The 27,204-nt window shown below is 42.3% G+C and overlaps 1 protein-coding gene and 1 pseudogene across 2 annotated transcripts in view; one reads left to right on the top strand and one right to left on the bottom strand.

Annotated features, from left to right (window-relative positions):
- Positions 1–366: 366 nt before the first annotated feature.
- Positions 367–17,991, top strand: LOC118387371 (E3 ubiquitin-protein ligase RNF165-like; annotated as a pseudogene). The gene is made up of 8 exons (XR_008142991.1): positions 367–565; positions 10,534–10,831; positions 10,998–11,122; positions 11,308–11,440; positions 11,663–11,767; positions 12,787–12,882; positions 13,653–13,756; positions 13,918–17,991. The product of XR_008142991.1 is annotated as an E3 ubiquitin-protein ligase RNF165-like (transcript).
- A 258-nt stretch (positions 17,992–18,249) lies between these two features.
- The window catches only part of LOC118388062 (lipoxygenase homology domain-containing protein 1), a 12,883-nt gene continuing 3,928 nt past the window's right edge, over positions 18,250–27,204 (bottom strand). The window contains exons 5-11 of the mRNA XM_052525431.1: positions 26,821–26,938; positions 22,661–22,838; positions 20,831–21,016; positions 20,409–20,579; positions 19,875–20,013; positions 19,353–19,508; positions 18,250–19,202 (exon numbers count right to left, since the gene is read on the bottom strand). Coding sequence (XP_052381391.1) covers positions 18,722–19,202; positions 19,353–19,508; positions 19,875–20,013; positions 20,409–20,579; positions 20,831–21,016; positions 22,661–22,838; positions 26,821–26,938 — 1,429 coding nt within the window. The 3' untranslated portion in view covers positions 18,250–18,721. The remainder of the gene's footprint in view (positions 19,203–19,352; positions 19,509–19,874; positions 20,014–20,408; positions 20,580–20,830; positions 21,017–22,660; positions 22,839–26,820; positions 26,939–27,204) is intronic.

Below are 27,204 nucleotides of genomic sequence, written 5' to 3'. Positions count from 1 at the left end.
TACCCTACCGCCCCACTGATCCTGCATTGTAGTATGCACCTCTGCTCAGTTCCTGTCTTAATTCTGGTGGTGCAGACTTAAGTCTTGCCAGGATGCCATGGCATGACAATTTATCATTCTGTCATAGCCTTGCTTACAATATACCTACAACAAACAAGTCCTGGGGTATAGGAACATTGCAAAATCGGTACATTTTTGACAGTAAGGTGTATTGGTATGAAATAAATGCAATGATATTCAGCACTGGATCTGAGCTAGATAGACTAGACTGGGCGTCGATAAAACGTTACGTTTATTTGCGAAAGACTGATCGCTAATCTGATTGGCTGTCCCGGGTGCCACATGAAAAGGCTTCCGAACAGAGGTGTTCATTGATTGGTTCATTCGGTCTTTGTCTGAGATGCAGCTGAGAAGGCTGTCCCGTTTGAATGTGCAGGGATTGGAAGGGACCATTTCCATGGACCATCTGTCTCACAGGCTAGTGATACAACAAAGGGAGCCAGGATGGTGTTAGTACATGTCGGATATTTGGTTCTTCCCGTATTTGGCTCTGTAAGAAATAGAGGTAAAGTTATTTCTTTATTCTATCCATTTTTGTCTCTTCTCGTTTCTATATATGTAAATATTAAAGCTAACTAGCTGTCATCTACAATGGCCACGGTAATAATGCTAGCTGTCCAGAAAGCGAGCTGCTGAGCTAACCAGACAGCCAGTCAGCTGCGCTCGAGCGAATAAAATCCAGGTTTGCAGTGAAGGTTGTAATCGAACCATGTCAAACGACATGCAAAATAGTTAGCTATGTAGCTAATACAGCTATAACGAATTAGTAACGTTAATGTTTTGTCATCCGTTCTACCTTGCACGTATTATTGTCAAACGTTATCCTCTCAAGGCAACTAAACAAAATGGTAACTAGCTGAACAAGACAGCTAGCTAGTTTATCTGGACAGGCTAATATTTTGGTTATAGACGCGCGCGTAGTCCGTAGAATACCGTCATTTTGGATGTAACGTTAGCTAACTAGCTAGTGGCTTCGTTTGTCCCACTAACGGTTAATTATATTTTTCACCCTCTACTAATACCGTAACAACTGTTTGTTTTTAATCTGACCAAACAGCTGGTTAGCGAACATGACATCAGTGACATCAATTGTTTATCCATTTTGGTGTTGGCGAGCCTCGAGTCTTGACAACATGGTGTGTGGGGTGGGTTAGTTGTTGCCTTCAGCGAATCTGTTGTGTAGCTAGATGTGTTATTGATTGAGGCTGTACTTTTTTTTAAAAATATCGGCTAAGTCTATCATTTATATTTGTATACATTTTTAATTATGCGATAAACGCCCTAAAATTACTAATTGAACGTGGCATTAGGAGCTGGTCAGGTGGGTTAAAATGTGATGCAGCCTACGACGGGTTTTCTTTTTAGGAACATTTAGTACGGTCAAGAACACTATTCCGTAGGTTTGGGAAAATGTTTTTCTTGTCTCAAACCCGAAACCAAACCCCATCTCTATTTTGAGACTATCTAGCAATATGTTCAAGGGAAAACATGAGCACAACTGACCGCCTTTTGTTTTGCTCGATTGCAAACACCATACTACCCAAATTGATCAAAATAACATCCTCCATATGCAGCAAAAGGCTATATGTGCTGATTATATAATTATACTAATATGAACGTGCATTTTAAAATACATGCAGTAGCACCAATGATTTCATTGTGCTTTTATTTGTGTTCTTTTTTCCTGTTCCATAGTATCGAAGCTGGCGCTACATTCCGCATTTCTCAGACCTTTGTCCCCTTCATTGTGTAGCTAACGATCATCTGCTGCTGTCTGCCGTAGCCTCTGCCTGTTCTCTGCATCTAGCTGTATTGTGAACCCCTTCCTCATTTCCTCTTTCCATCTGAAGACGACATTGGCATTAAAACCCGAGTTCTCCCACTCATACCGTATCCTTCTGTGTAACAGACTAAAGAATAACACCTTCTCTAGAAAACAGTTTGTCTTTATTTAAACTGTCATGTTGCTCTTTAGTACATAATCCATTGTAGCATTAGGCCTATTACTATAAAATGTCGTTGTGATTTTCCCATTCAGTGTGGATAGACTACATTCTGCTGTAAATTTCTGTAAAGTGGATACATTTTGACCCCTTGGCCCCCGATTCGATTATAGCCAGGCTTGATAGAACTTGTGGATTGCTGTCTCCAGTCATCCCCCTTCAATCAAAGGTGCATTGTACCACTTCCATATCTGATGGCCTGTTTGAAACATAAATCACATTCATTCCCCCTCCCAAATGCTATCATCCTAATCACATTTAAACCAATTGGACAGTAACTGGCTGCAATATATCTGCATTCTAATTTGCGTGTCTTTATTTCTCAAACGATCTGAAATTGCCACCTTTGATGGTCCATTGCACCTGTTCTAGTGGCTAAACGGCCAGTTGTAATCCTAACCATGTGTACGAGCCATTGTTTCTTCTAATTTAATTAACCCATTTAGTTTGTCACTGCGAATCTACGAGTCTTAACTCAACTCGCCGTTTAAAATACGTTTTGTGATCCACTATCATGCCAAACTCCCCAGTGTCTTACACACTTCCACATAATGCTATCCATTTTACAGGGATGTGTATATCACGCACTGCTGTAGAACTCCTTTTAGAATCAAAGTGTCTTTATTCTTTGGTTGTGCTTTCTCTCTACCTTATGTTCTTGTATTAGAACCTAATGCATGATCATTTTTAAAATTCTGTTTATGTTTTCACATTGAACAGCAGATTACAATGTAATCTTTGTGTAGAGATGTCCCTGCTGTACTAAAATGTGCTGTAGCATACACATCTACTCATTGGATGCTGCTTCTGTTCTGTTAATCCTACAGAGCATGGTCAGGCCTTGCCTTTGGTCATTATTTGCATGTAGTTGCATTATTACTATTATCACACAGTGCCACACATACTAATATTTTCCAATAAAGACTTCTAGTATTTTTCCTAACCTTCAGTGTGCTTTTTGCTGATTTCCATGTGTTTCCACCCCACCATGCTGTCACTGAGGCAGCCCCCCCTCTACCTCTCAGTGCTCTCATCTCTCTTTGCAGAGGCACTTTAAGGTGCTTCTCTCTCCCGAGTCCCAATCATAGGATTAGGGACAGCCAAATCTCTTGTCCTGCTGTGAAAATTAATTTTGACTGAGACATGGGAGGCAGTGATTAATGTAGGAACCATACAGTCAACCCCCCCAATACACATTCCATCTGTATTTAACGGTCTCTTGTCAACATTGCTTCTATACTATAGTATTAGTGACCAAAACTTGCTCCTCTCTTCATCCTTTCCGCCTGTCTCGGTTTTAGTAAAGTTAACATTGTCGCTGTCGGGTTACGAAAGTATTATTCCGTATTATGCACAGTGTCACACGCAACTGCCAAATTTGGCTTTACGTTTTTTGTGAAATATTAGTCTTGAATTGGCGTCCTTCAGATACTGAACAGGATGGGAGATTTGGGGTTTTGTTGTGAGGCTGAATGCGCACCTTGAAGTCCCTTGACACAACACACAACATTAAACACTGATATAAATGCTATGCCGGTTCTGTTTACTATGTTGTTCTTGAAGTGGCACCAGCCATTCAATAGCTATACAGAGTGGGTAAACTCAGGGCATTTGAATGTTACATATAAAACAATAAACTTATAGGCTAGCCTATATCTCAAAACTAGCAAGTAAAAGGTTTATATTGACAGCAATACTTCGCCACTTCTTTACCTTGACATATACAGTGGGGCAAAAAAGTATTTAGTCAGCCACCAATTGTGCAAGTTCTCCCACTTAAAAAAGATGAGAGAGGCCTGTAATTTTCTTCATAGGTACACCTCAACTATGACAGACAAAATGAGAAAAAAAAATCCAGATGCAAATTATGGTGGAAAATAAGTATTTGCTCAATAACAAAAGTTTATCTCAATACTTTGTCATTGCCAACAAAGGGTATATAACAGAGGTCAAACGTTTTCTGTAAGTCTTCAAGGTTTTCACACACTGTTGCTGGTATTTTGGCCCATTCCTCCATGCAGATCTCCTCTAGAGCAGTGATGTTTTGGGGTTGTTGCTGGGCAACACAGACTTTCAACTCCCTCCAAAGATTTTCTATGGGGTTGAGATCTGGAGACTGGCTAGGCCACTCCAGGACCTTGAAATGCTTCTTACGAAGCCACTCCTTTGTTGCCCGGGCGGTGTGTTTGGGATCATTGTCATGCTGAAAGACCCAGCCACGTTTCATCTTCAATGCCCTTGCTGATGGAAAGAGGTTTTCACTCAAAATCTCATGATACATGATAATATATGCCATGATACACTTTGGTCCCTTTGCAGCCCCAAAGCATGATGTTTCCACCCCCATGATGTTTCCACCCCCATGCTTCACAGTAGGTATGGTGTTCTTTGGATGCAACTCGGCATTCTTTGTCCTCCAAACACGACGAGTTGAGTTTTTAACAAAAAGTTATATTTTGGTTTCATCTGACCATATGACATTCTCCCAATCTTCTTCTTGATCATCCAAATGCTCTCTAGCAAAATTCAGACGGGCCTGGACATGTACTGGCTTAAGCAGGGGGACACGTTTGTCCCTGGCGGCGTAATGTGTTACTGATGGTAGGCTTTGTTACTTTGGTCCCAGCTCTCTGCAGGTCATTCATTAGGTCCCCCCGTGTGGTTCTGGGATTTTTGCTCACTGTTCTTGTGATCATTTTGACCCCACGGGGTGAGATCTTGCGTGGAGCCCCAGATCGAGGGAGATTATCAGTGGTCTTGTATGTCTTCCATTTCTTAATAATTGCTCCCACAATTGATTTCTTCAAACCAAGCTACTTTCCTATTGCAGATCCAGTATTCCCAGCCTGGTGCAGGTCTACAATTTTGTTTCTGGTGTCCTTTGACAGCTCTTTGGTCTTGGCCATAGTGGAGTTTGGAGTGTGACTGTTTTGAGGTTGTGGACAGGTGTCTTTTATACTGATAACAAGTTCAAACAGGTGCCATTAATACAGGTAACGAGTGGAGGACAGAGGAGCCTCAAATAAGAAGTTACAGGTCTGTGAGAGCCAGAATTCTTGCTTGTTTGTAGGTGACCAAATAATTATTTTCCACCATAATTTGCAAATAAATTAATTTAAAATCCTACAATGTGATTTTTCTGGATTTTTATTTTTTCATTTTGTCTGTCATAGTTGACGTGTACCTATGATGAAAATTACAGGCCTAATCATTTTTTAATTGGGAGAACTTGCACAATTGGTGGCTGACTAAATACTTTTTTGCCCCACTGTTTGCACTTAAATGCATATTCTCCTTTCGTTCATTATGGAATGGCACCTAGCTGTTTAGATGCCCTAGATCAATCAGCAGCAAACAGAACTCAATTAGCAAAACAACTTTCTCTGCCTGTATTTTGAATCAAACTGTATTCCTAGTGGATTTGAACATATCAATACAATTTACAGTAAAATAGACAGTAAAATACATTGCATAAACCCTACTAAGGTAGATTAAGTCTGTGAGTGTCGTTGGTACCTCTCTGCTATGTCTTCGGCAGACTTCTTTGTGGGTATCACTTTAACACACTAATGTAATTAGCCTAAATAAGTGTGATTTAGAATATGGCAAAACATTTGTACGGGGAGAAAGTTTGTGGGCTAGGCCTATTTGTTTATTGATAATAGAAAAGTATGCTAGATTGTGTTCAATTTGTTCTTCACATGACCAATTCAATAAGACTCTATTTATTGTACAAAGCATGCATACTCAAGACTGCCTTCATTACATTTACATTTTAGTCACTTAGCTCATGATCTTATCCAGAGCAGCTTACAATTAGTGCATTCATCTTAAGATAGTTGTGTAGTCCCAACTAGCTATCTCATGTTCTTGTGAGGAGAGACTTTCTATGACAGTTGCTTGTACTAAGAGGTCTGGCTAGGGTTCATAGCCTTCCTACCTAGAGCACGCAGGTAAAGGCTATTGTCAGCGCCTTATTCTTCAAATACTTACAAGGTCATATTAGGCAGTCAATGGCATACATTATTCAACACTGCTGTAGTGTTCCATGCAAGCAGCTGCTTTATGTTTCGTTTTACATTTGCGTTCTAATCATGAGATGAAATGGTACACATACCATTAATACGAGTGCCTTATTTTACTATATTAAGCACGGGACACCTATCCATAATGACTTGTGAATCTTTTGGGTTATTTATATGCATAAGGTTTTTTCTTAGCTACCCCCTCAAACCAATTTCATACTGCCGGATAGGCCGACCATACTAAATCCTTCAGGATTGGTTGATAGCTACTGCACTGCTTAGCCTACACATTACCTCGTCCCCTCCCCTATTCGTGCATTGTAAAGTAATGGGATGCTCATGTTACCGATGGAATGGGGTGTGTAGTGTAGATGAGGATTATGTTGGGGAGAATAATAGCAGTGATTATAAAACTGCAGAGACAGCCGGGTCAGACTGCTGCAGTCATGGGTGGGCAGGGCTACATGCCTGTCAGTCAAACGGGGGAGACATGCCGCACTGTGGGGAGGGGCTGGCTGTATGTGTGCACATGCTTCTCTGGAGGGGCTGATAGCTCAGATATGCACCAGTCAGGAGATTTTACAGCCCGAGCTCAGCGCTGAGAGAGACTATGCTGCAGATGCTGTGAGAGGTGCAATGTGTGCCAAATAAGGTCTATTTGATATGCTATTTTATAGTCCTATGGTCCATTTATCATTATAATCATCATAGCACTGATAGTTTCCACCTTGTTAATATTTGTATTTTATTTAACTAGGTAAGTCAGTTAAGAACCATTTTTTTTATTTACAATGATGGCCTTCTGAGGAACAGTGGGTTAACTGCCAATATGAATGGGGAAAAAAATATATGATTGATTCTTCTTTGTTAGTAGGGTCTGTTTAACCCATTTGTTATTGGGGTCCCTGTATCTTTGCACAACAGTGATGTAAAACATTGCAACAGAACGGAGTGAAACGGCATCCTGTGGTCCACCAAAACCTGAAGCCAATTTTTTTTTTTTTTTCTGCTCTACTTCCTCAGCCAGCAAACACAATTTGGATCTGAGGTCCACTAGGGTTCTTATGTCTCAAGGCAATATCTACTGTAGCAAGAATAACCAAGCAGAATCTGTCTCCTCGGGTTTGTGACTTGAACAGTCGCACTGCTTTGAATTACGTAGGCTATGATGTACAAAGGGGATAAAAGGAATGATGACCAAATTTAGAGTTGATCTGAAGTACCCTCCGGATTGTAATTGAATAACCACTGTATCAAAGAAATGTATTTAAATAAGTGTAATTTCTTACAAAATATCTAATCATCAGCTAAAAATGAACCCATAGAGCGTTTAGAACCTCTACTTATCGTAATCATTACGTAGACATGTAATGCAGGTAGCCTAGTGGTTAGTGGTGGGCCAGTAACCAAAAGGTTGCTGGATCGAATCCCTGAGCTGACATAAAAATCTGTCGTTTTGCCCCTGAACAAGGCAGTCAACCCACTGTACCCCGGTAGCCATCATTGTAAATAAGAATTTGTTCTTAACTGACATGCCTAGTTAAATAAAGGTTACATAATATTTTTTTTATATATATTTTTTAAACATTACAAAGGAAGTGTTACTGGAAATTCCCTTCCAAACAGTAAAGATGATGATTACGCTCTTGTCTCTGCATCAAATTAGAACAACATTGCATAGCTGTTTTACAAGCCACTTATCATTATGGATTTTAGTAGTAGCATTTTATCACAGTGATACAGTTTTAAAAAACACAGTTTACTTTAATTAGGATGGCACTAAAGATGTCTATACATGGAGCCTGGCCATTCATAGTCAGTCTGTGGGGTTGTGCTTTTCACATGAGGCCTGCCTGCATGTCTTAAAGATGAGAGCCATCCCAGCCCCCCCAGACCTTGGTGTCTGTCCCCCCGCGCAGACAGCTGGTAGACTATAACTGGAGTTAAAGGAGCAGCTGCAGTGCCTCCCCCTCCCCACACTTCCCTCCTCTGGGCGTAATGGATATTGATTGTTTGGCTGCGACCCAGCACCATGCTGATTCAGCAGGTTGGCCAGAGCTTCACTCACTACTCCTTCCATAGAGCGAGAGGCAGCCCTAACCCAGGGTTGGTACATGAGGAATATACAGTGCCTTTAGAAAGTTCATACACCTTGACTTATTCCATCTTTTGTTACAGCCTGAATTCTAAATTGATTAAATAGATTTTTCTTCCCACCCATCTACACACAATACACCATCACTGGTATTATCAGGTTGTATAGCTTATTACGTTTGCGCTGACACAGCTTGCTAGCGAGCTAATAAATGTAGTAACTTGCGATTTAGCATTAGCGGCTAAAAAGATTTAGGTCCAACTTGCTAGGAAAATACAAACTAGCTGTTTGCAGATGTAAGAAATACAAACTAATAGTGTAAATATATTACTCTAGTGGATTTAAATTAAGAAGTGAAGCGGCATCCTTGTCGCATGTGCTGCATTGACCATGCAGTCTGAACGCAAGTGTGCTCCTCAAGTGACGGGACGGGGCTTGGTCTGTGTGGAAGCGGCATGGAGAAAGAGTGTTGAGAGAGAACTCAAGTAGTGAAGTAATCTATAGAAATGGATTTACACACGGCATCACACATTAAAAAAATATATATACATTCAAAAAGTTGTAAGGTAAAGTAAAAATCCAAAACGGTCCATACATCAATACCGGTATATTGTAAAATACGGTATACCGCCCAGCCCTAAGACATGGTGCTTTGCATTCAGGCCAAAGAGTTAGGTTTTTGTCTCAACAGACCACAGAATCTTTTGCCTTGTGATCTGTCTTTCATGTGCCTTTTTGCGAACTTCAGGCGTGCTGTCATGTGCCTTTCTCAGGAGTGTCTTCCGTCTGGCCACATGACCAACTACACCGCAAATGAAGGAAAGGAGACAATGAGAGGAAACCACTTTAGATTATTGAACCGCACCCCACAGCCCTTAAACGGCTGGTGGTTTTAGCAGTTGATTCTTTAATGCCAGGCTCCATAATGAGAGGCCTGTAGGACTAGTGCACGTAGGTCTAATGATAGTGCAACAGTTACATCGCTCAGCAGGAAGCGGTTAGAGTTGGGCCAGTAAACGAAAAGTCAATGTTTTGAATACCTGAGCCGACAAGGTGAAAAATCTGTCTGTGCCCTTGAGCAAGGCACTTAACCCTAATTTGCTCCAGGGGTGCTGTACTACTATAGATGACCCTGCAAAACAAAGCCTTTCACTGCACCTATCCAGTTTGTGACAATAAAATATATTATTTTAACATGGAGGCAGGTAGATTTTATATGATGTTCAACAGTGGCTCTGAATAAGTAGCATGCTAAAGAATATTTTAAAATATGTGCTGCCACATTTCACAGGAACTCTGCACGAGAAGTTCATTATGTGCTGCCACCATTCACAGGAACTCTGCACGAGAATCTTACATTTTTTATCTTATGCTCAGGTCCACTTTAAAACCAGGGTACTTATTCATAATTCATTATACAAACCCACTTAAACTAAAGACCGCATCAAACCTTGAAATCTAACCTAGCATATATTATCAGAAGCAGAGATTCAATCCACAAAACAAAACGGCAGTCATCGTGCCCAGTGTACCCCTTCGCTCCCAGCTGACCCTGTAGAACGACAGGAAATGAGCAGGACAGTTGGGCTCTCTCTGGAGCTTAGAGGTCGCTCTATGGTCTTTCATCTCTTTTGTGTTCCGTCTTCCTGGGTGAGGTCGCTTTCTGTTTTCTCGCTGTGTGTGTTTGATATGTATGACGGTGTGTGTGAGCTGTATTTTTATTTATTTTATTTAACCAGGTAGGCCAGAACAAGTTCTCATTTACAACTGCGACCTGGCTAAGATAAAGCAAAGCAGTGCGACAAAATCAAACCACATAGATTTATACATGATTACGGTGTGTGAGTGATCTGTATGACGGTGTGTCGGTGATCTGTATGGCGGTGGGTGATTTGATCTGCATGACTGTTGAGTGATCTCTGTGTGTCTGTTTCTGACTGCGTTTCCGATTTTGATGTCTGTCTCTGTTCTGACTGTTTGATGTCTGAATATGATCTGTCTGCCTGTCTCTTTGTCTGACTGTAATTGCTCTCTGTTATTCTATTCTGTTATTTTACCTTGTGTGATTGTGCTGCCTGTTAGAGCTGTCTGTGTAGTTGGTCTGTGTAACGTTTGATTGAGTGTGACGGATGACTCCCTCTACTATCTGACTGATTTGGTGTGATCACTCTGTCTACTCTCTCTGGTGTCTTGTCTGATTGGGTGAGTGTGTTCTCTTGGCTGATTGGTTGATCTCTCTCTGTGGATATGATTGGTGTCTCCGTATCGTCTGATGGCAGTGTCTTCTCTGTCTTCATTGGTTGGGGTCAACTTCCTCTGAATCCTGATTGGGTGTACTTATCTCCTGCAGGGGCACAATTCACCAGGCATCAGCACAGCCATGCTACCTCATGCCGACACTTCCACCTAGGGGCCCCTCAGGCGCCCATCTCAGCTGAGTTCCCCTTGGGTCACACCAGCCAACCCCCCCAGACTGGCCTGGCCCCTCACCAGCCCCCGGCCCCCCACCACCCACCGCCCCTGCCGGCCCCCCCTCAGTTCCAGGACGTTACTGGGCCTCCGTTCCTACCTCAGGCCTTACACCAGCAATACCTCATCCAGCAGCAGCTTCTAGAGGCGCAGCACCGCAGGATCCTCCCACACTCCAGGTACTACCACACACACTTGCATGTTCTGTCGGACTCACATTTACAGGCATGTTTTGTCTGTTTCTTTCACTCACCCCCTCTAAGGCACTGAGTTGGCCAGACACTAGAACACTACACCCCCTCCAATTTCCATATGCTAATGTATGGAAATGCCTCCTCTGTGCAGACGAACTCTGGAGCGTGCTCCTCTGAACCCTCACAGACTCCGCTCAGGGTACGACTACTCCCCTCCCTCCATATCCCCCAGCCAATCAGCCAGCAGCCGCGCTACCTGGCCGAGGGCACAGACTGGTGAGTCAAAAAAATAAAAATAAACGGGGAGCCTTGGAGACGATAAGTCATTGTTTCATCCTTCCATCTGTCTGGCATTAGTGGTGTTGGTTTATGTCTCTCCCCCTGCCTGTAGGGGTGATCATTTTACTCTGTGTTGATATTAATATAGGTTTTTGTCCTATCTCCTCTGTGTCTGTTCGTAGGGACCTTAGTGTGGACGCTGGCCTCTCTCACCAACAGTACCAGCTCCAGCAGCTTCCACAGCACTATCAGCATTACCTGGCGGCATCCCCCAGAATGCACCACTTTCCCAGGAACACCTCATCTGCACAAGTGGTACTTTCATGACTGTTGGCTGTTGTGGTTGGTCTCTGCTTTGTTCTTTTGTTGTTCTGCTTGTCTATGTTGACTGTTTAGTTGCTGTGTTGTTCACACTCTCTGTGTGATGTATGTCTTTGTCTGTTCGTCCACCAATGATTCGGTGCTTGGTCCTGTGTTGTCCAACAGAGTTCTGTTAACTGTTGATGACCGAAGTGTATTCTTTTTTATGTTTGACAGGTTGTGCATGAGATTAGAAACTACCCGTACCCCCAGCTTCACCTGTTGGCTCTGCAGGGCCTCAACCCCTCACGTCACGCTTCCGCTGTACGAGAGAGCTATGAGGTAAATGTCCATTTCTATATCAATTTTACCAATATCTACAGTGTACTGAACAAAAATATAAATGCAACAAGCAACAATTTCAAAGATTTTACAGAGTTACAGTTCATATAAGGAAATTAATCAATTGAAATAATAATAATAAATTTAGGCCCTAATCTATGGATTTCACATGACTGGGCAGCCATGGGTGGGCCTGGCACGGCATAGGCTCACCCACTTGGGAGCCAAGCCCACTGCCCAGTCATGTGAGGCCAGTTGGGCCTACTGCCATATTGGAGGCAGCTTATGGTAGACAAATTAATGTTCAATTATCTACCATCAGCTCTGGTGGATGCTCTTATGCAGTCAGCATGACATGAGACGTCTGTGGCATTGTTGTGTGACAAAACTGCACATTTTAGAGTGGCCTTTTATTGTCCCCAGCACAAGGGCCTGCTGTTCATGCTGTTTAATCAGATTTTTTTTTGTACCTTTATTTAACCAGGCAAGTCAGTTAAGAACACATTCTTATTTTCAATGATGACCTGGGAACAGTGGGTAAACTGCCTGTTCAGGGGCAGAACAACAGATTTGTACCTTGTCAGCTCGGGGGTTTGAACTCGCATTCTTCCGGTTACTAGTCCAACACTCTAACCACTAGGCTATGCTGCTGCCCCAAAATGCCACACCTGTGGTTGGATTATCTTAGCGAGGGAGAAATGCTCACTAACAGGTTTGTAAACAAATTTGTGCATAAAATTGGAGAGAAATACGCTTTTTGTCCATATGGAACATTTCTGGGATCTTTTATTTCAGCTCATGAAACATGGGACCTGTTTTTACATGTTGTGTTTATATTTTTGTTCAGTATATATTAATGCTATTGCTTGTGTTACACATGGATACTATACTTGTTTTTATGGTTAAACTTTAATGGCATGATTTAATTCTGTTACCCTAGTCATACCAGTGCTGACCGGTTGCTTTTGCAGAGGTGAAGTGACGTTATCTGTCTAAAGCCTTGCTCTCCTGTGCCCTAGGAGCTGTTGCAGCTTGAAGACAGGTTGGGAAGTGTCAGTAGGGGAGCGGTTCAGACCACCATAGAGAGATTCACCTTCCCACACAAATACAAGAAGGTGAGGAGGCAGCTCTCTGAGTTAGAAATATACACACACTAGTGGAGCTACAGGCAACTGCCAAAATAACAGAAACACTTGAGTAAATGAGTGATACAAAGTATATTGAAAGCAGGTACTTTCACACAGGTGTGGTTCCCAAGTTAATTAAGCAATTAACATTCCATCATGCTTTTAGGGTCTTGTATAAAAATGCTGGGCAGGTCACTGAATGGTTTGATGAGCATGAAAATGAAGTAAACCATATGCCATGGCCATCTGTCACCCGATCTCAACCCAAATGAACACTAATGGGAGATTCTGGAGCGGCACCTGAGACAGTGTTTTCCACCACCATCAACAAAACATGATGGAATTGATGGAATTTCTCATCGGCGAATGGTGTCTCATCCCCCCAATAGAGTTCTTATAGAATATATACCAAGGTGCATTGAAGCTGTTGTGGCTCGTGTGACCCAACTTCCTATTAAGACACTTTATGTTGGCGTTTCCTTTTATTTTTACAGCTATCTGTATATTGTAAATGTAACCAGTGGGAATTGAATATATTAACCATTAGACCGAGAGGACATCTTCAAGGTCTGAGGACTTACAAGTCTCACAGTGCTACTGCTGTATGAGTGCATGATTCCAAATCACCTCCGGTACTGTATACAAACTCAAAGTTTTAAAAAGCAAAGTCGCTTACTTCTGAAGCCTTTAGTGGTCTCTTTAAAAACTCTTGACCCTGTCTGATTCTAATCTGGATATGTCATTTGATTGGTCCACAGAGGAAGCCTCTGGATATGAAGATTGGCGAGGAGGGCGAGGAGACTGATGTGGATGAGAAATGTACCATCTGCCTGTCGATGCTGGAGGAGGCAGAGGACGTCAGGTAATGAATGTTTGCAACACTTAACCTATTGGAGCCTATGGAATTCAAAGAACCCACTGAACAAGTGTGATGTGCATACTGTATATTTTCTCTTTCAGTGTGTGAGTTGACGACCAGACGATTGACCATTCTTCCTTTTCTCTCCCGTCTCACCTGTCCAGGCGTTTACCCTGCATGCACCTCTTCCACCAGGGCTGTGTGGATCAGTGGCTGGCGACAAGCAGGAAGTGTCCAATCTGCCGCGTGGACATCGAGACGCAGCTCCACCCAGACAGCTGATGTCACAGGGGTGGAGCCTGACGGTCTGGCTGCTGTCAATCACCCTGGCGTGGATCCTGCTCCCTTCCACCCGGCCCTGCCTCTCCCAACATGGGTGCTTTGCCAAATGTCTCCAGTCGTCACGTGACATCATAGCCCTCTCTGACTCACGCTTTACTGAGCCAATCCAGGATTACTTACTGCACGAGAGACCGGAGACTGACTCTCTCTCTCTCTCTCTCTCTCTCTCTCTCTCTCTCAATAAAAGCACATCCCCAGCAAAAAGACATGCAAACACTCACTCACACATACATTACATACTATATACACATGTGCACACAGGGTTTACTAGTTGCTTGCTGGTGGTTGGGTGTCGTTGCTGTTGTGTTGTAGTTAGGGGAGGCAGGTGTGTTTCCTGTGTCTTTGTAGCATGTTCTTAAAGCCATGACATTAATGTACAGAGTGAAAAGCACACAACCCCACTTGCCAGCCAGCCTGCCACATACACACACACACACACTGCTTATTCTGCCACAACAGGAAGCTAATCAACCACTTAAAAGCCCTGTCGCCATGTTTGCCTACAGATCATTTGTGGTAGTACAGTAGCAGCATCAGACACAGTGGTATTTTGACCCCTCACTTTGTTATAAGAGGGGGACTGCGTGTTCAGATCTCACCCAGCTTCTACTTTTTGCAATACAGTAGTTGTACATTTGCTTGGGACTGATGCTGCCATCAGTGTTCGGACAAAATACAATTATTTCACTGCTGTCATGTCGGCCTGCCCCAATGCATGGGGTGGCGTGTGTTTTTGAGTAAATACAGAGGTTAGTGAGTGTTTTTAACCAAATGTGTTATGGTATTGCTTGACCTGCCGCAATGTGTGTGTTCTGCCCCAGTGTGTGGGTTTCAGTGTATGTTTAACCAATGCTTGCGCGTGAGTGACAAACTTAAAGTGCAGGTTCAAGTGTGTGTTAAGGGTAATGTAGAAGTTAGCTTAACAGTGATTTGATTGGAGTGCTTGTAGAATACAAAGCCAAATAAGGAATACAATTATTATTATTTTTAAATGTAGTAGGACTTATCCCCCATCATGCACTGCAGTGACTGAGTGAGATGTGGGGCCTTCTGGTTAAGCAGAAGTGTTAGCTGCCCTGGAAACAGCGACTCTGTGCCATCCACTCCTGTCGCAGGTGTTAAGGCTGAGCAGTGTAGTGAAATGCATGTTTCAATGTTGGCTTGGGCTGTTGTGTTAGCGTTCAAACAAAAAAAATGGAGGGCAGAGGAGGGTGTTGTCTGTGCATGACTTAGTTAATCTGAGCTGTGATTATCAACTCAACACAAACAAATGAAGAAAAAGGGAGCACGATGTCAGTGGTTGTCCCTGACCTGTAGCGTGTGTTCATACTGTCCCTTTTTGGTGGCAAACAAAATGGAATCCTATTGTTTACCTTATTGCCTAAAGAACAAGCACATGTGATAGATATAGCAACAACCTCTTTTTGTTATTGCATTTGCGTTGGTTTCCGTATATTTAGGTATAAACGCGCACTGTTTTGGACCGAGTGAGGAGCTTGTGTGTTGAATTTGTTTTTATGTGTCAGATCTCCCCTCGTGGTTGCTATGCTGGTTGCTATGCTGTATTGCTAGAACAACAATGTAGAATGTTGTGTGATGGGGGCAGTATCTTCCCCACAGTGCATATGGACAGGACTGGGCTGGGGTCAAAATGAGGACCAAAATAACGGTCAGAGAACACTTTTTGTTGTCAAAAAAACAACTCTATAAATGTTGATATTGTGTGTGCTTTCCTTTTGTTTTGTTGCTATGTTATGTCTGAGTCAATGTGCATGAACACTACATAGGTTTTTAAGGATTGGCACAGGTCCTGTATTAGGACAGACCCTAAATGCCCTGTAGACTGAAGGATGAGTTGTGACGGATTGGGACTGACCCTAACTGTCCTGTGCACTGCCAGTGTTGATACTGACTCCTCCTTTAGTCTAGTTTTTTATGGGAAGTTTCGATAGTTTACACAGGGTGTTGTCAGTTGAGATGCCTTAAGTATTTAACAATCATTATTTATTACTAACTGTAGATATCGTGTGTACGTATTTAATTTTATATAGTTTTTTTCTGCAATTGAATCATTTATTTATTTAGATATAACACAATGGTTTAAAAAAAATTGAATGATTACCTCTTTTTTGCATTTTTGCATTGTTTTAATTCAATGGGAATGCTTCGCATGCAGTTGTATTTTTCCTGAAGAAACTAAAAAGACCTGCTGTTTGATCTCTCTCCCCGAGCCGGCTGTGTTATGTTTACTGTCCCGGGCTGAGCTGTCGAGCCTGCTCTTCTCATGTGGTGCTGTGGATAGTGGTGCTGTGGATATCTTGGTTACATTCCATTCAATGCAATTTTCTCTGATCCCTATGCTGTGATGTAGTGGACAAACTGCAATGGAGTGAAATGTTTTTAAGTTTGTAATTTGTCTTGTTTTGCACTCAGTTTTAACATGGGAACCCTCTCACTGGCATAAAGCAGTTACGATCGTAGATGTATTGTTATTATTACTGTATACTTTGTCATTTCCAGTTCTCTGCCTCTCATCCCTCTCTCCTTTCTTTAAAAAAAAGCATGTTCCTTTTCTGTGTTGGGATATTTCTCCTTCCCTCTTTTCCAAATATCTTGTAGTTTTGAGCCCAACAAGTGCCTCGCTTCTAGTGTTGAGATATTTCCTTATGATTGAAGCTATTTTTGTTACCGAGCCACACAAACTCCTACGCTCAGTTAGTCGAAAGCCATCATGCCTGAACTAGGTACATATTTATCTGGAGGTCTTACTCCTGCATTACACGGGCACCATGATGAACTGTAGGCTATGTTCAAATGCTGTATAATGTTGTAGTTCCTTTCTTATTCCCTCCTCTCTCACTTCTCTCATTGTCACCACTGACCAACCTGCAAGGTGAAGGAAATATGACCTTAGCCTCCATAAGTGGAGTGTGGGAACTTTAAGGTGGTGTGGTCAGCGTCGTATTGCTTTCACTAACCAAATAGATCTGTGGATACCTTTATGAGAATAAAGAACGCGGCATTTTAGGAGTACTCGGAAATTGACATTTCTCTCCATCTTTTTTAGTTTAACCCTGACCTAATCTAATAATACCTTTTGAAATATTTTACTTTATCGATTATACAAATTAAGGAAATATTTGACAAATCTTTGTGAAAATGTTTCACTGTGTTCATCTGCGCTACACTAATTATTCTTATTATTCCCTCTTTTCCTGCCTTTCCGTTCCCTCTTTTCCTGCCTTTCCATTCCCTCTTTCATTTCCTTTATTATTTTGTCTTACCGTCCATCCTTCCCTCCACTCAGAACCCATCCAATGTTTCCTATCAATCCTCTCTATGTAAAACAAGAACAGACAGAGGATCTCTTAAAGCACAACCTTACTAAAAATGCATGTTTTTCTCAGGTTTGAATATATTCTTAATGGTATGTAAGTATATGGTGAAAATATTTGTAGATATACAAAGAATATTACAGAATTAATTTTGCTGCTGCTTGCATCTGAAAAACTGAAGGAAAGAGAAAATATCTCAAAGTGCCAGTGATAGGGCTGCCGCCATCTTTGTATAAGGTCTGCTGTTTAGCCGTGACTGCGCAATGTTTTTCAATATAGGAGATTTTATCGGAGAATATAACTATTTATCATTAATATTAAAGCAATAGCTCATTAATGATGAGTGTGTTGATGAACTGGATGAGCATATTGTGTAAATGTTAGATTCACATTTGGTGGAATTTTGTACTTTATTTATTACTACTACTACTAATAATGATTTTAAAAGTTGCATCGCTAAACCCAAACTGTTCTGTTTTTTTTATTTACATTTTATTTCAAGGCTGGTATATTATCCTTTTTTGTATGTGCTCTTTTTGTAATAAATTGGATCAAATGGAAGGTGTATAAATCTGGTGTTTGTGGAATGAGTAGAAGTTACCTTGTGTCCCTAAAATTAAGGCCAGTTATGACTCTTTGAAGTTAGAGGCGAAGGATGAAAGAAAAATAAAAAGAATCCCTACAAAATGCTTTCATTGAGAATGAGATACATGATCTCCATCCTGATGAGGTTGACAATCCTCTTTTGATTTGTTTTCTGAGTCTGTCTTCACAAGGTAATCGAAATCTCACCGGGAGATGAACACATCAGTCAAACCACAATCTTAAAAAGCAGTTTTGAAAAACAAAAAGTGTTTTGGAATAAGCAGTACAAAATAGTATACTCTCTTATAAAACCTAATTTACAACCAAGCAGCTGAGCAACATGCCATTCCTGATAATGGGTACTTTTAAAATGGTGGCACAATCATGTTACCTGGCCTTATGACCCTATTGTGTTTTAGCCATAAACGCCAGGCCACTTGCCTTCAGTAGTAATGCAATAGTTAAACTATAAGATATTCTAGAAATGCAGTAATAAATATATAAACATTTTCCTTTCCTGAGATCATGACTATATAGAGGCAATAACATTTTTAAAATGAAACCGTTGCCCACATCCAAACTCCATTCAGAGTTTGTGTCTCTTCATTACGGAGTTGCTTGGGTAGAGTCCAACACACGGCGAGGCCTCTCTGCTGTGCAAAGGACATACGTTTTCATATAGTGGAGAAGTCTCAATATGAGGTCTTTAGTACTTTGGGTAGAGGACCCTGAAGATCTGTCCGTCCGCCTTCTTGGTGTTCAGCCACTTTCCACACAGGAAGATGGTGGTGACACCGTTGGCTGTGTTGGTGACCTCCACGCGGTCCAGCAGCCAGCCGGGGCTGAGGCGGGTATTGTCATGCTCCACACACACTCTCAGCAGCTCACCCATGTCCAACATCTCTAGCAGGAAGCGGTCCGTCTGGCCACGCTCAAACAGGTTGCGGAACTTCTGACGTAGCGACCGGCGGCCAGAGTCGCCGTTGGAACCATAGATGGTGATGAAGACATTGGCATCGGTGCCTGCCCCCTTCTCGTCGCCCGTGATGAGGATGATCTCGTACTTGACAGGCACCAGGCTGCGAGCTTTGCTGGCGAAACTCTCGATGGCCTTGGTGCACTCGATGGTCACAAACTCGTCCCTCTTCGGGGAGAGGGGGATCAGGGCATTGCAGATGAATATGAACCTGGGATAGAGAAGGAGAATGATTGTCTCTTCCACAAGACACAAAACTCCTGGGTTTCCACACAGTATATTGTGAGCTGCAGGGCTTTGCACCCTACCGAATAAGCCCCAGGTGGTTTATATACCTGGGGTCAGGCTAGGGGTCACTCACCTGTTGCCCAGCACTTTCTCTATGACAACGACTTCCTTCACGTGCCAGAACGCCTCACCTTTCACCTTCTTCCCATCCTTGGGGGTGTGGCCCAGGCAGATGCCAGCGATGTCCCCAAGCTGTTTGGAGGAGAACTCAAACTTGTCCTTGTTTCCCCTGAATGAAAATAACAAAGCCACATAACCTTAAACCATTAAAGAATATGACGAGGGAATAATATTACAACTGACTAGAATATAATCATTTAGCAAAAATGTTATTCTAGAAAAATAGATTGTCGGATTAGATTTCATGAGCTCTTCTTTACATGCCTGGAAACGTCTAATGAGTTTATTACTAGTGATTGAATTCCTTGAGAGTAGAGTATACTGTTGAGTCTGTAAAAGCGTTCCTTGTGCCAAGGGAGATCATTCCAATGAGCCTGGCTGTCGTAATAAAAAAGGGAGAAAACCCCAATAATTTCTGCTCATCCTTTACACAAACAAAACTCCAGTTTTTAAACTAATCTGAGGAGCAGCGTACCGCAAGAACCTCTTTTTCTTTGATGAGTTCTCCATCATAAATTCTTTTGAACGCCCCCTCTTCCCCTCCAGTGCGATCCAGACGTTCTCTTTGGTCTCTGCGTCGTCTGTGTCCGCCGTGGTGGTAATAATTTCATATTCTTTCAATCAAAAGTAGACAGTGCGTTAGCTTGGCCCAGGGAAGACTGTATTCTCTTCATATGAACAGTCCATTAGGCAAACATTGACATTAGTATGGTCAGTGTCCAGTCCTGGCATAACCCCAATGTTGAAAATGTTTGTTCTTGCCCATTACAAGCAGACCTGATTCAGCCAATAAAGAGCTTAGCAGGCTAGTACAAACATTTGCAACCTTGGGGTTACGTGATGACTGCATTTGAGAAACACTGCAATAGAATAGGATTCAAAGTAGATTACATAATACGATATATGATCTGATTGGAGTAATGTAAAGCTAGGAGATTTTCCTGACTGGATGACCAGAAACACTGGACCCTACTAAAGAGAGATAAGGCTTGTGTGCGGCTGATCTTACTGGTCTTCTCGTTGAGGTCTAAAATGTCGTTGTTGGCGCAGGACAACTCCCTCATGATCTGACCATCGTCCTCGTTCTGAGCCAACCAGCGGTCACAGGGGAAGCGAAATGTCCTGTCCAAGGCCTCATCCTTCACATCGATGTATTCTATGTGCCATCCTGGAGCAGGCCCTGATCATGACACAACAATAGAGTATGAAACAAGTGATGGGAAAGACAGGCGTGAAACATATATTGTTGTGTTTTGAGTCAAAGTATTGCTGAGAAACCTGAAGAATTGATCTAGTAGTTCACCATCAGTTGGTGCATACACACAGTGCAAGGTTAGTTACAGTCAATAGGCGTGCAGGTTTCATATTTTGACTGGTTCACTTTGATCGTAATTGTCATGTCATCATATTCCTGATGACTGATTGGCTCACCTGAGTTGTCGTGCCACACCCGAACCTTAGAGAGCTCCCCGAGGCTGAGCACGTCAGGGAAACGGAACACATCTGTCTGCTTGCGCTCAAACTTGTTGGATTTCTGGCACTCTTTCAGCGCCAGGGTCCCAGTGTCACCGCACTCTCCAAACACAATGATCCACACGTTAGCGTCAGTGCCTGCCCCTGTGCAGAGAGGGAGGAGAGTTACCAACTTCTATGAAAAACTGCGGTGCTATTGGCTGATTGGGATTCGAACCCAGATCTCATGCGCACCGCAAGACTGTGTTAGCCCTCTGAGCTAAAGGCCATGCAAACATGGTTCACTGAACCACCTTTGTTACACCTTCATGAATCTCAACTCATCCTTAGCAGGTATAGCCTACAGCCTTAAAAATTAACCACTAATTGCCTGCCTTTTCATTGCTCAACTCGCCACCAGTCGACACTACAGCCTTCTTAAAAATCCAGTCACCAATAACCGTACAGTCACCAGACTGCCTTTTCAGACATTCCTGACATTCCTGAAAAATAATCAAATCACCAATACAATTTAGTTTCATAGACTGATTTTACAAGCAGGTCCCTGCAAACATTCCCCATCAGTTACTAACCTTCTGCCTTTTCAAACATCACTTCACCATCAGCAGTCCGACATTCTTGAAAAATAAACAAATCACCAATACAATTTACTTCCATAGACTACCTTTCCAATAGTCCCCCATTAACCACTAACCAACTACTTTATCAAACCTCAATTGAGAAACCAGAGAAGCCCTGTTTCCTCTGATTCACATGTGTGTGCTTGAGTGTGTGCACGTGTCTCACATGTTTTTAACCTGTGTGTGTGTGTGTGTGTGTGTGTGTGTGTGTGTGTGTGTGTGTGTGTGTGTGTGTGTGTGTGTGTGTGTGTGTGTGTGTGTGTGTGTGTGTGTGTGTGTGTGTGTGTGTGTGTGTGTGTGTGTGTGTGTGTGTGTAATGTTCACAGAGCAGTCAGTGCTTCACTGATGTCTTGTGTGTGACAGCTCTGCTCATTATCATTATTACCCTCACACACACACACACACACACACACACACACACACACACACACACAGGTTTGGTAAGAAGACATGTCTTCAGTAACACAGGCAGCCAAGGGCAGAATGACGAGCTCTTTGAAGTTAGCATAGACACCTAGCCCCTCTATCGTGTCAAACAGCAGTCTTCCTCTCTCTCCTCTGTGGTGGAAAACTGCACGGCTAAAGAACCAAAGCCGAGTGAGAGGTTTCAGAGAAGTTTCTCTTTCATTAGCCTCTATGACTCAAAATGGATTGTCGTATTCCACCTCTGCTGCTGCTTCGCGTCTCTCCGAGCAGCAAAGACTCCTCTGCACCACAGAGATAAAGTAAAACAGGAGAATATAGTGTAACAGGCACATCCCAGCTAGTTAGGAACAGGCCTGAAGCTGAATCTGGTGCAGTGTAGGATTAATAGCATGGATTTGGAAGAAAGGGAGGAATAGTGTGATTACAAGCAAATGTAGTAAATGTGGTTCAGGAACTACAGTAATTACTCAGCATTAATTCAGTGGGATAATATAGTCTATTTTGATACATGGGCCTGTATTCATAAAGCGTCTCAGAGTAGTAATTCTGATCTAGGATCAGGTTCTCCTATCCATTTATTATAAACTAAAAGACAAAACAGATCCTAGCACTTTTTACTCAGACGCTGACCGGCTGACCGACTGACTGACCGGCTGGCTGGCTGACTGAATTACTGACTGGCTACCTGGCTAACCGACTAACTGACTGACTGACTGACTGGCAGGCTGACTGACTGACCCACCTCCAATGTCGCTGGTCTTGACCTGGATAATGTAGGTGGTGATCTCCACCATCTCCTCCTCATCCACCACAGCAGCCATCTCACAGATCATGGTCCTCTTGGGTCCTTTGGTCTTAGACAGCCACTCCTCATAGGTGAACACTGACACCTCCTCTGTGGTCAGGTTACGCATGATGATCTGAGGGAAATCATCATTAATTATCATTTTTTAATTTGTATTAATTAACCATTATTTTACGAGCTAAGGTGACTGACACAGTGACAAATTCTTACCTACAGTAACAACCTTTTTACACATTTAGATTGTATTGCGCATATTAAAGGGTGAGGATGGGAGTCCATGCCTTTACATAACTCCTGTAATTCTATTGGGAGAAACCATCAATCAACACTATGCATGTACAGTATGTAGGACAATCTTTATCTGTAAGACAATGCATTCTCTTTAGGACAATGACATTATCTGTAGGACAATTGCATTATCTGTATGACAATGCCATTATCTTTAGGACAATTCCATTATCTGTATGACAATGCCATTATATTTAGGACAATTCCAGTAACTGTATGACAATGTCATTATCTTTAGGACAATTCCATTATCTGTAGGACAACATCATTATCTGTAGGACAATGTCATTATCTGTAGGACATTTCCATCATCTGTATAACAATCCATTATCTTTAAGACAATTCCGTTATCTGTAAGACAATGCCATTATCTTTAGGACAATTCCATTATCTGTAAGACAATGCCATTATCTTTAGGACAATTCCATTATCTGTATGATAATTCCATTATCTGTAGGACAACATCATTATCTGTAGGACAATGTCATTATCTGTAGGACAATGCCATTATCTGTAGGACATTGCCATCATCTGTATAACAATCCATTATCTTTAGGTTAATTCCATTATCTATAAGACAACTTCATTATCTTTAGGCCACTGTCATTATCTGTAGGACAGTGCCATTATCTATATACCTTTGCCATTATCTTTAGGACAATTCCATTATCTGTATGACAATGCCATTATCTTTAGGACAATTCCATTATCTGTATGACAATGCCATTATCTTCGGACAATTCCATTATCTGTAGGACAATCAAATCAAATCGAATGTATTTATATAGCCCTTTGTACAAATTATCCGTAGGACAATTATCCGTAGGACAATGGCATTATCCGTAGGACAATTATCCGTAGGGCAATTATCCATAGGACAATGGAATTATCCGTAGGACAATTATCCGTAGGACAATGGCATTATCCGTAGGACAATTATCCGTAGGGCAATTATCCATAGGACAATGGCATTATCCGTAGGACAATTATCCGTAGGACAATGGCATTATCCGTAGGACAATTATCCGTAGGACAATTATCCGTAGGACAATGGCATTATCCGTAGGACAATTATCCGTAGGGCAATTATCCGTAGGACAATGGCATTATCCGTAGGGCAATTATCCGTAGGACAATGGCATTATCCGTAGGGCAATTATCCGTAGGACAATGCCAGACAAATACCAACAAAGATGAGCCATAATCCATAGTGATAACATGCAGAAATATACATATACTGTATATATAAATACTGTAACATGATGAGCATATCTCTATTCCACTTGCCTCTCCCAGTGTATTTGATCCTTTGTCATGGACAGGGTATAACTGAAGAAATTAGCCCATTATAAAAACCCAAGGATTTGGCTCAGGCAGCCCAACCTGCATTAACTACCATCAATATATTAATTTGAGTGGGATTAGCATGCTGGCAGTGCGCCCAGTTCACTGCAGTGGCCTTTTGAAATAAACATGCTCTGTGTGTGTAATCCATAACGTTGGCAGTACACATCTGTTTTGGGATGCTGTACAGCTACTGGGTCATTTCAAGGACACGGCCCAGCCACTCACAGACACGGCTGGGTATGAGCCCTGACTGCTTAGCTACTGTTCGGCTAGTCTAGAGGCAGACTGGGTGATTTGGAGAGACATGGAGGGGTTGTTCCTGCATAGGAAATGCCTTTTTTCCCATCTGAGTGGTAAGGTCTTGGCATCGTAGTGAATTTTGTACTGAAAAGGAAAAGCCAGCTGCCAATTCAATGTTGACCATCAAACAGAACTGGAACAGAGTTATTGAAATGCGTACAATGTGTTACAAATTTGCAAAATGTATGATATGTTACAAATTCCGATTTGTTGTGGCTAACATTAGCTAAGTGGGCGGCTAAAGCTAAGGTTAGCTAGGCTAGGGGTTAAGGTTAGGAGTTAGGTTAAAGATTAGCTAACATACTTCATTGTTGCAAAGTTGCTCAAATGCTCAAGTTGTCTGTGATGAGATTCAAACACGCAACCTTTGGGTTGCTAGATGTTCCCGTTCTATGCACACTCATCCACTCTGACCAAACAACCCCCACCCGACTTTCGTTTTTGCCTTAAGTAACCTCCTGTCTTATGTAACCATACCAAACGTAACATATCATATTAATTTGAGTGTCCCACATTTACGTTTGTTATGTTACATCTAGACTATGAGACCAGGCTGCTTTGTGTGTCTGCGGTGAACAGATTCATCTGCAGCCTGCATGCTCCAACCGAGTCTGGGTACCAGTCTCTGTAGAATTCTACTCCTTGTGGCATATGCCAAAGAGACTGGCCTTTTGGCAATCTCAATGTTCAATATGTAGCTGGATTTCCGGCGGAGTTGCTATTGGTTGTTGGAAATAACATTAACATTTTCCATGACAACATATGGAGTCTTGGAAATAGAATTAGAATTATAACAAAGTCAAAACCATTTAGCTGTTTGCTAGGAAAGTTGTAGATTGAGGCTCAAAATCAAAACTAAGACATTTTTGCTCACTAAAGGTGAGAGTTGCAATATTTGCATAACCTTTGTGGTTGGAGGATAACTGTGAGGGTTATCAAATCAGGATCAATTCATCTGATCTCCTCGAGCTCATTAATGATAGAATGTTCATATTTTTAGAGTGAAGAAAGACCAGTCTCTATGGCAAATGTACACGGAGTGGAATGTAATAACTGAACAGACAAGGCAACCAGGCTAGCTCCAACCCCACACGGACTGAAATGGGTCAATTACATGCCATTCACTGAAGCTCACCCCAGATGCACTCTGACTCCTACTGTGCAGCATTGCATGAGTTTGTCTGTCTGGTGTGTGTGGCTGAATTATCCAGTGACCTATCGCCTGCAGGCAGGGATCAGCGTGTGTGTGTGTGTGTGTGTGTGTGCGGGTGCGCATGTGTGTGTGTGTGTGTGTGTGTGTGTGTGTGTGTGCGTGCGTGTGTGCGTGCGTGCGTGCGTGCGTGCGTGCGTGCGTGCGTGCGTGGGTGCGTGCGTGAGTGAGTGAGTGAGTGAGTGAGTGAGTGAGTGAGTTTTATCGAACGTATGCATCAGACTCTTTGAGTAGACAGCTTGACAGAAATGGTAGCAGAAGGTGAATGTTGAACTTTTGTTACACACATATCCAGATGATGCTGCGTACCATTTTGCTCAATGATGCTGTCGGTGTGACCGAGGCAAGAGAGGGAAGTTGTGAATTGAGCAACACTGTGACCTAAGACTTACAGACAGCAAAGCCTCACCCATGTCTGTCTCACACACACACACACACACACACACACACACACACACACACACACACACACACACACACACACACACACACACACACACACACACACACACACACACACACACACACACACACACACACACACACACACTTAGTTAATGTAGCAGTCCCGGCAGAAATCCCTACACCTGTTATCATTGTATTTTATTGTACTGTTACAGTAAACATGAAGTAATCTACATCTGCATTGCTTGCTGTTTGGGGTTTTAGGCTGGGTTTCTGTATAACACTTTGTGACATCGGCTAATTTTAAAAGGGCTTTATAAATATATTTGATTGATTGATTGATTGATTGACTAATCAAAGACCCTACAACTGTGGTGTGTGGACTCATTGTTGAATTAAGTCGGTACACTCTTAGAAGAAAAGGTGTTATCTAGAACCTAAAAGGGTTCTACCCAGAATCAAAATGGTTCTCCTATGGGGACAGGTGAAGAACCCTTTTGGTAATCTTTTCTAAGAGTGTAGACTGTGACATCTTTCCAGTACTGACCTTAGCCAGGAACCAGTCAGGTCGGCTACCAGAGCCGTCAACACGGACCCTCATCTTCCTCAGGGGAGCAATATCATCGACCTCCAGGCTGAACGTGTCCTCCTGACCCCGCTCAAACCTAAAGACAGCCAGAGTGTGTGTGAGCATAATGCATGAAGGGAAAGTATTTTATACTGTTAACACCACTAGTTCACATCACATACACAGTAGATAAGACAATTCTATGCTATTTGGAGATTGTTTTTATGTGTTTTTTATTTACAATGACTGCCTACCCCGGTCAAACCTGGACGACGCTGGGCCAATTGTGTGCCGAATGTTGAATAAAATTGTAGTTTGGTAATTTCAATACCACTTGATGTCTTTGGGCTGTGTTTATTTGAG

Source organism: Oncorhynchus keta, chromosome 9 (genome assembly GCF_023373465.1).
Source record: "Oncorhynchus keta strain PuntledgeMale-10-30-2019 chromosome 9, Oket_V2, whole genome shotgun sequence".
Taxonomy (NCBI): Eukaryota; Metazoa; Chordata; class Actinopteri; order Salmoniformes; family Salmonidae; genus Oncorhynchus; species Oncorhynchus keta.
The sequence above is the reverse complement of the archived record's forward strand: the minus strand, read 5'-3'. Positions and strand labels throughout refer to the sequence as shown.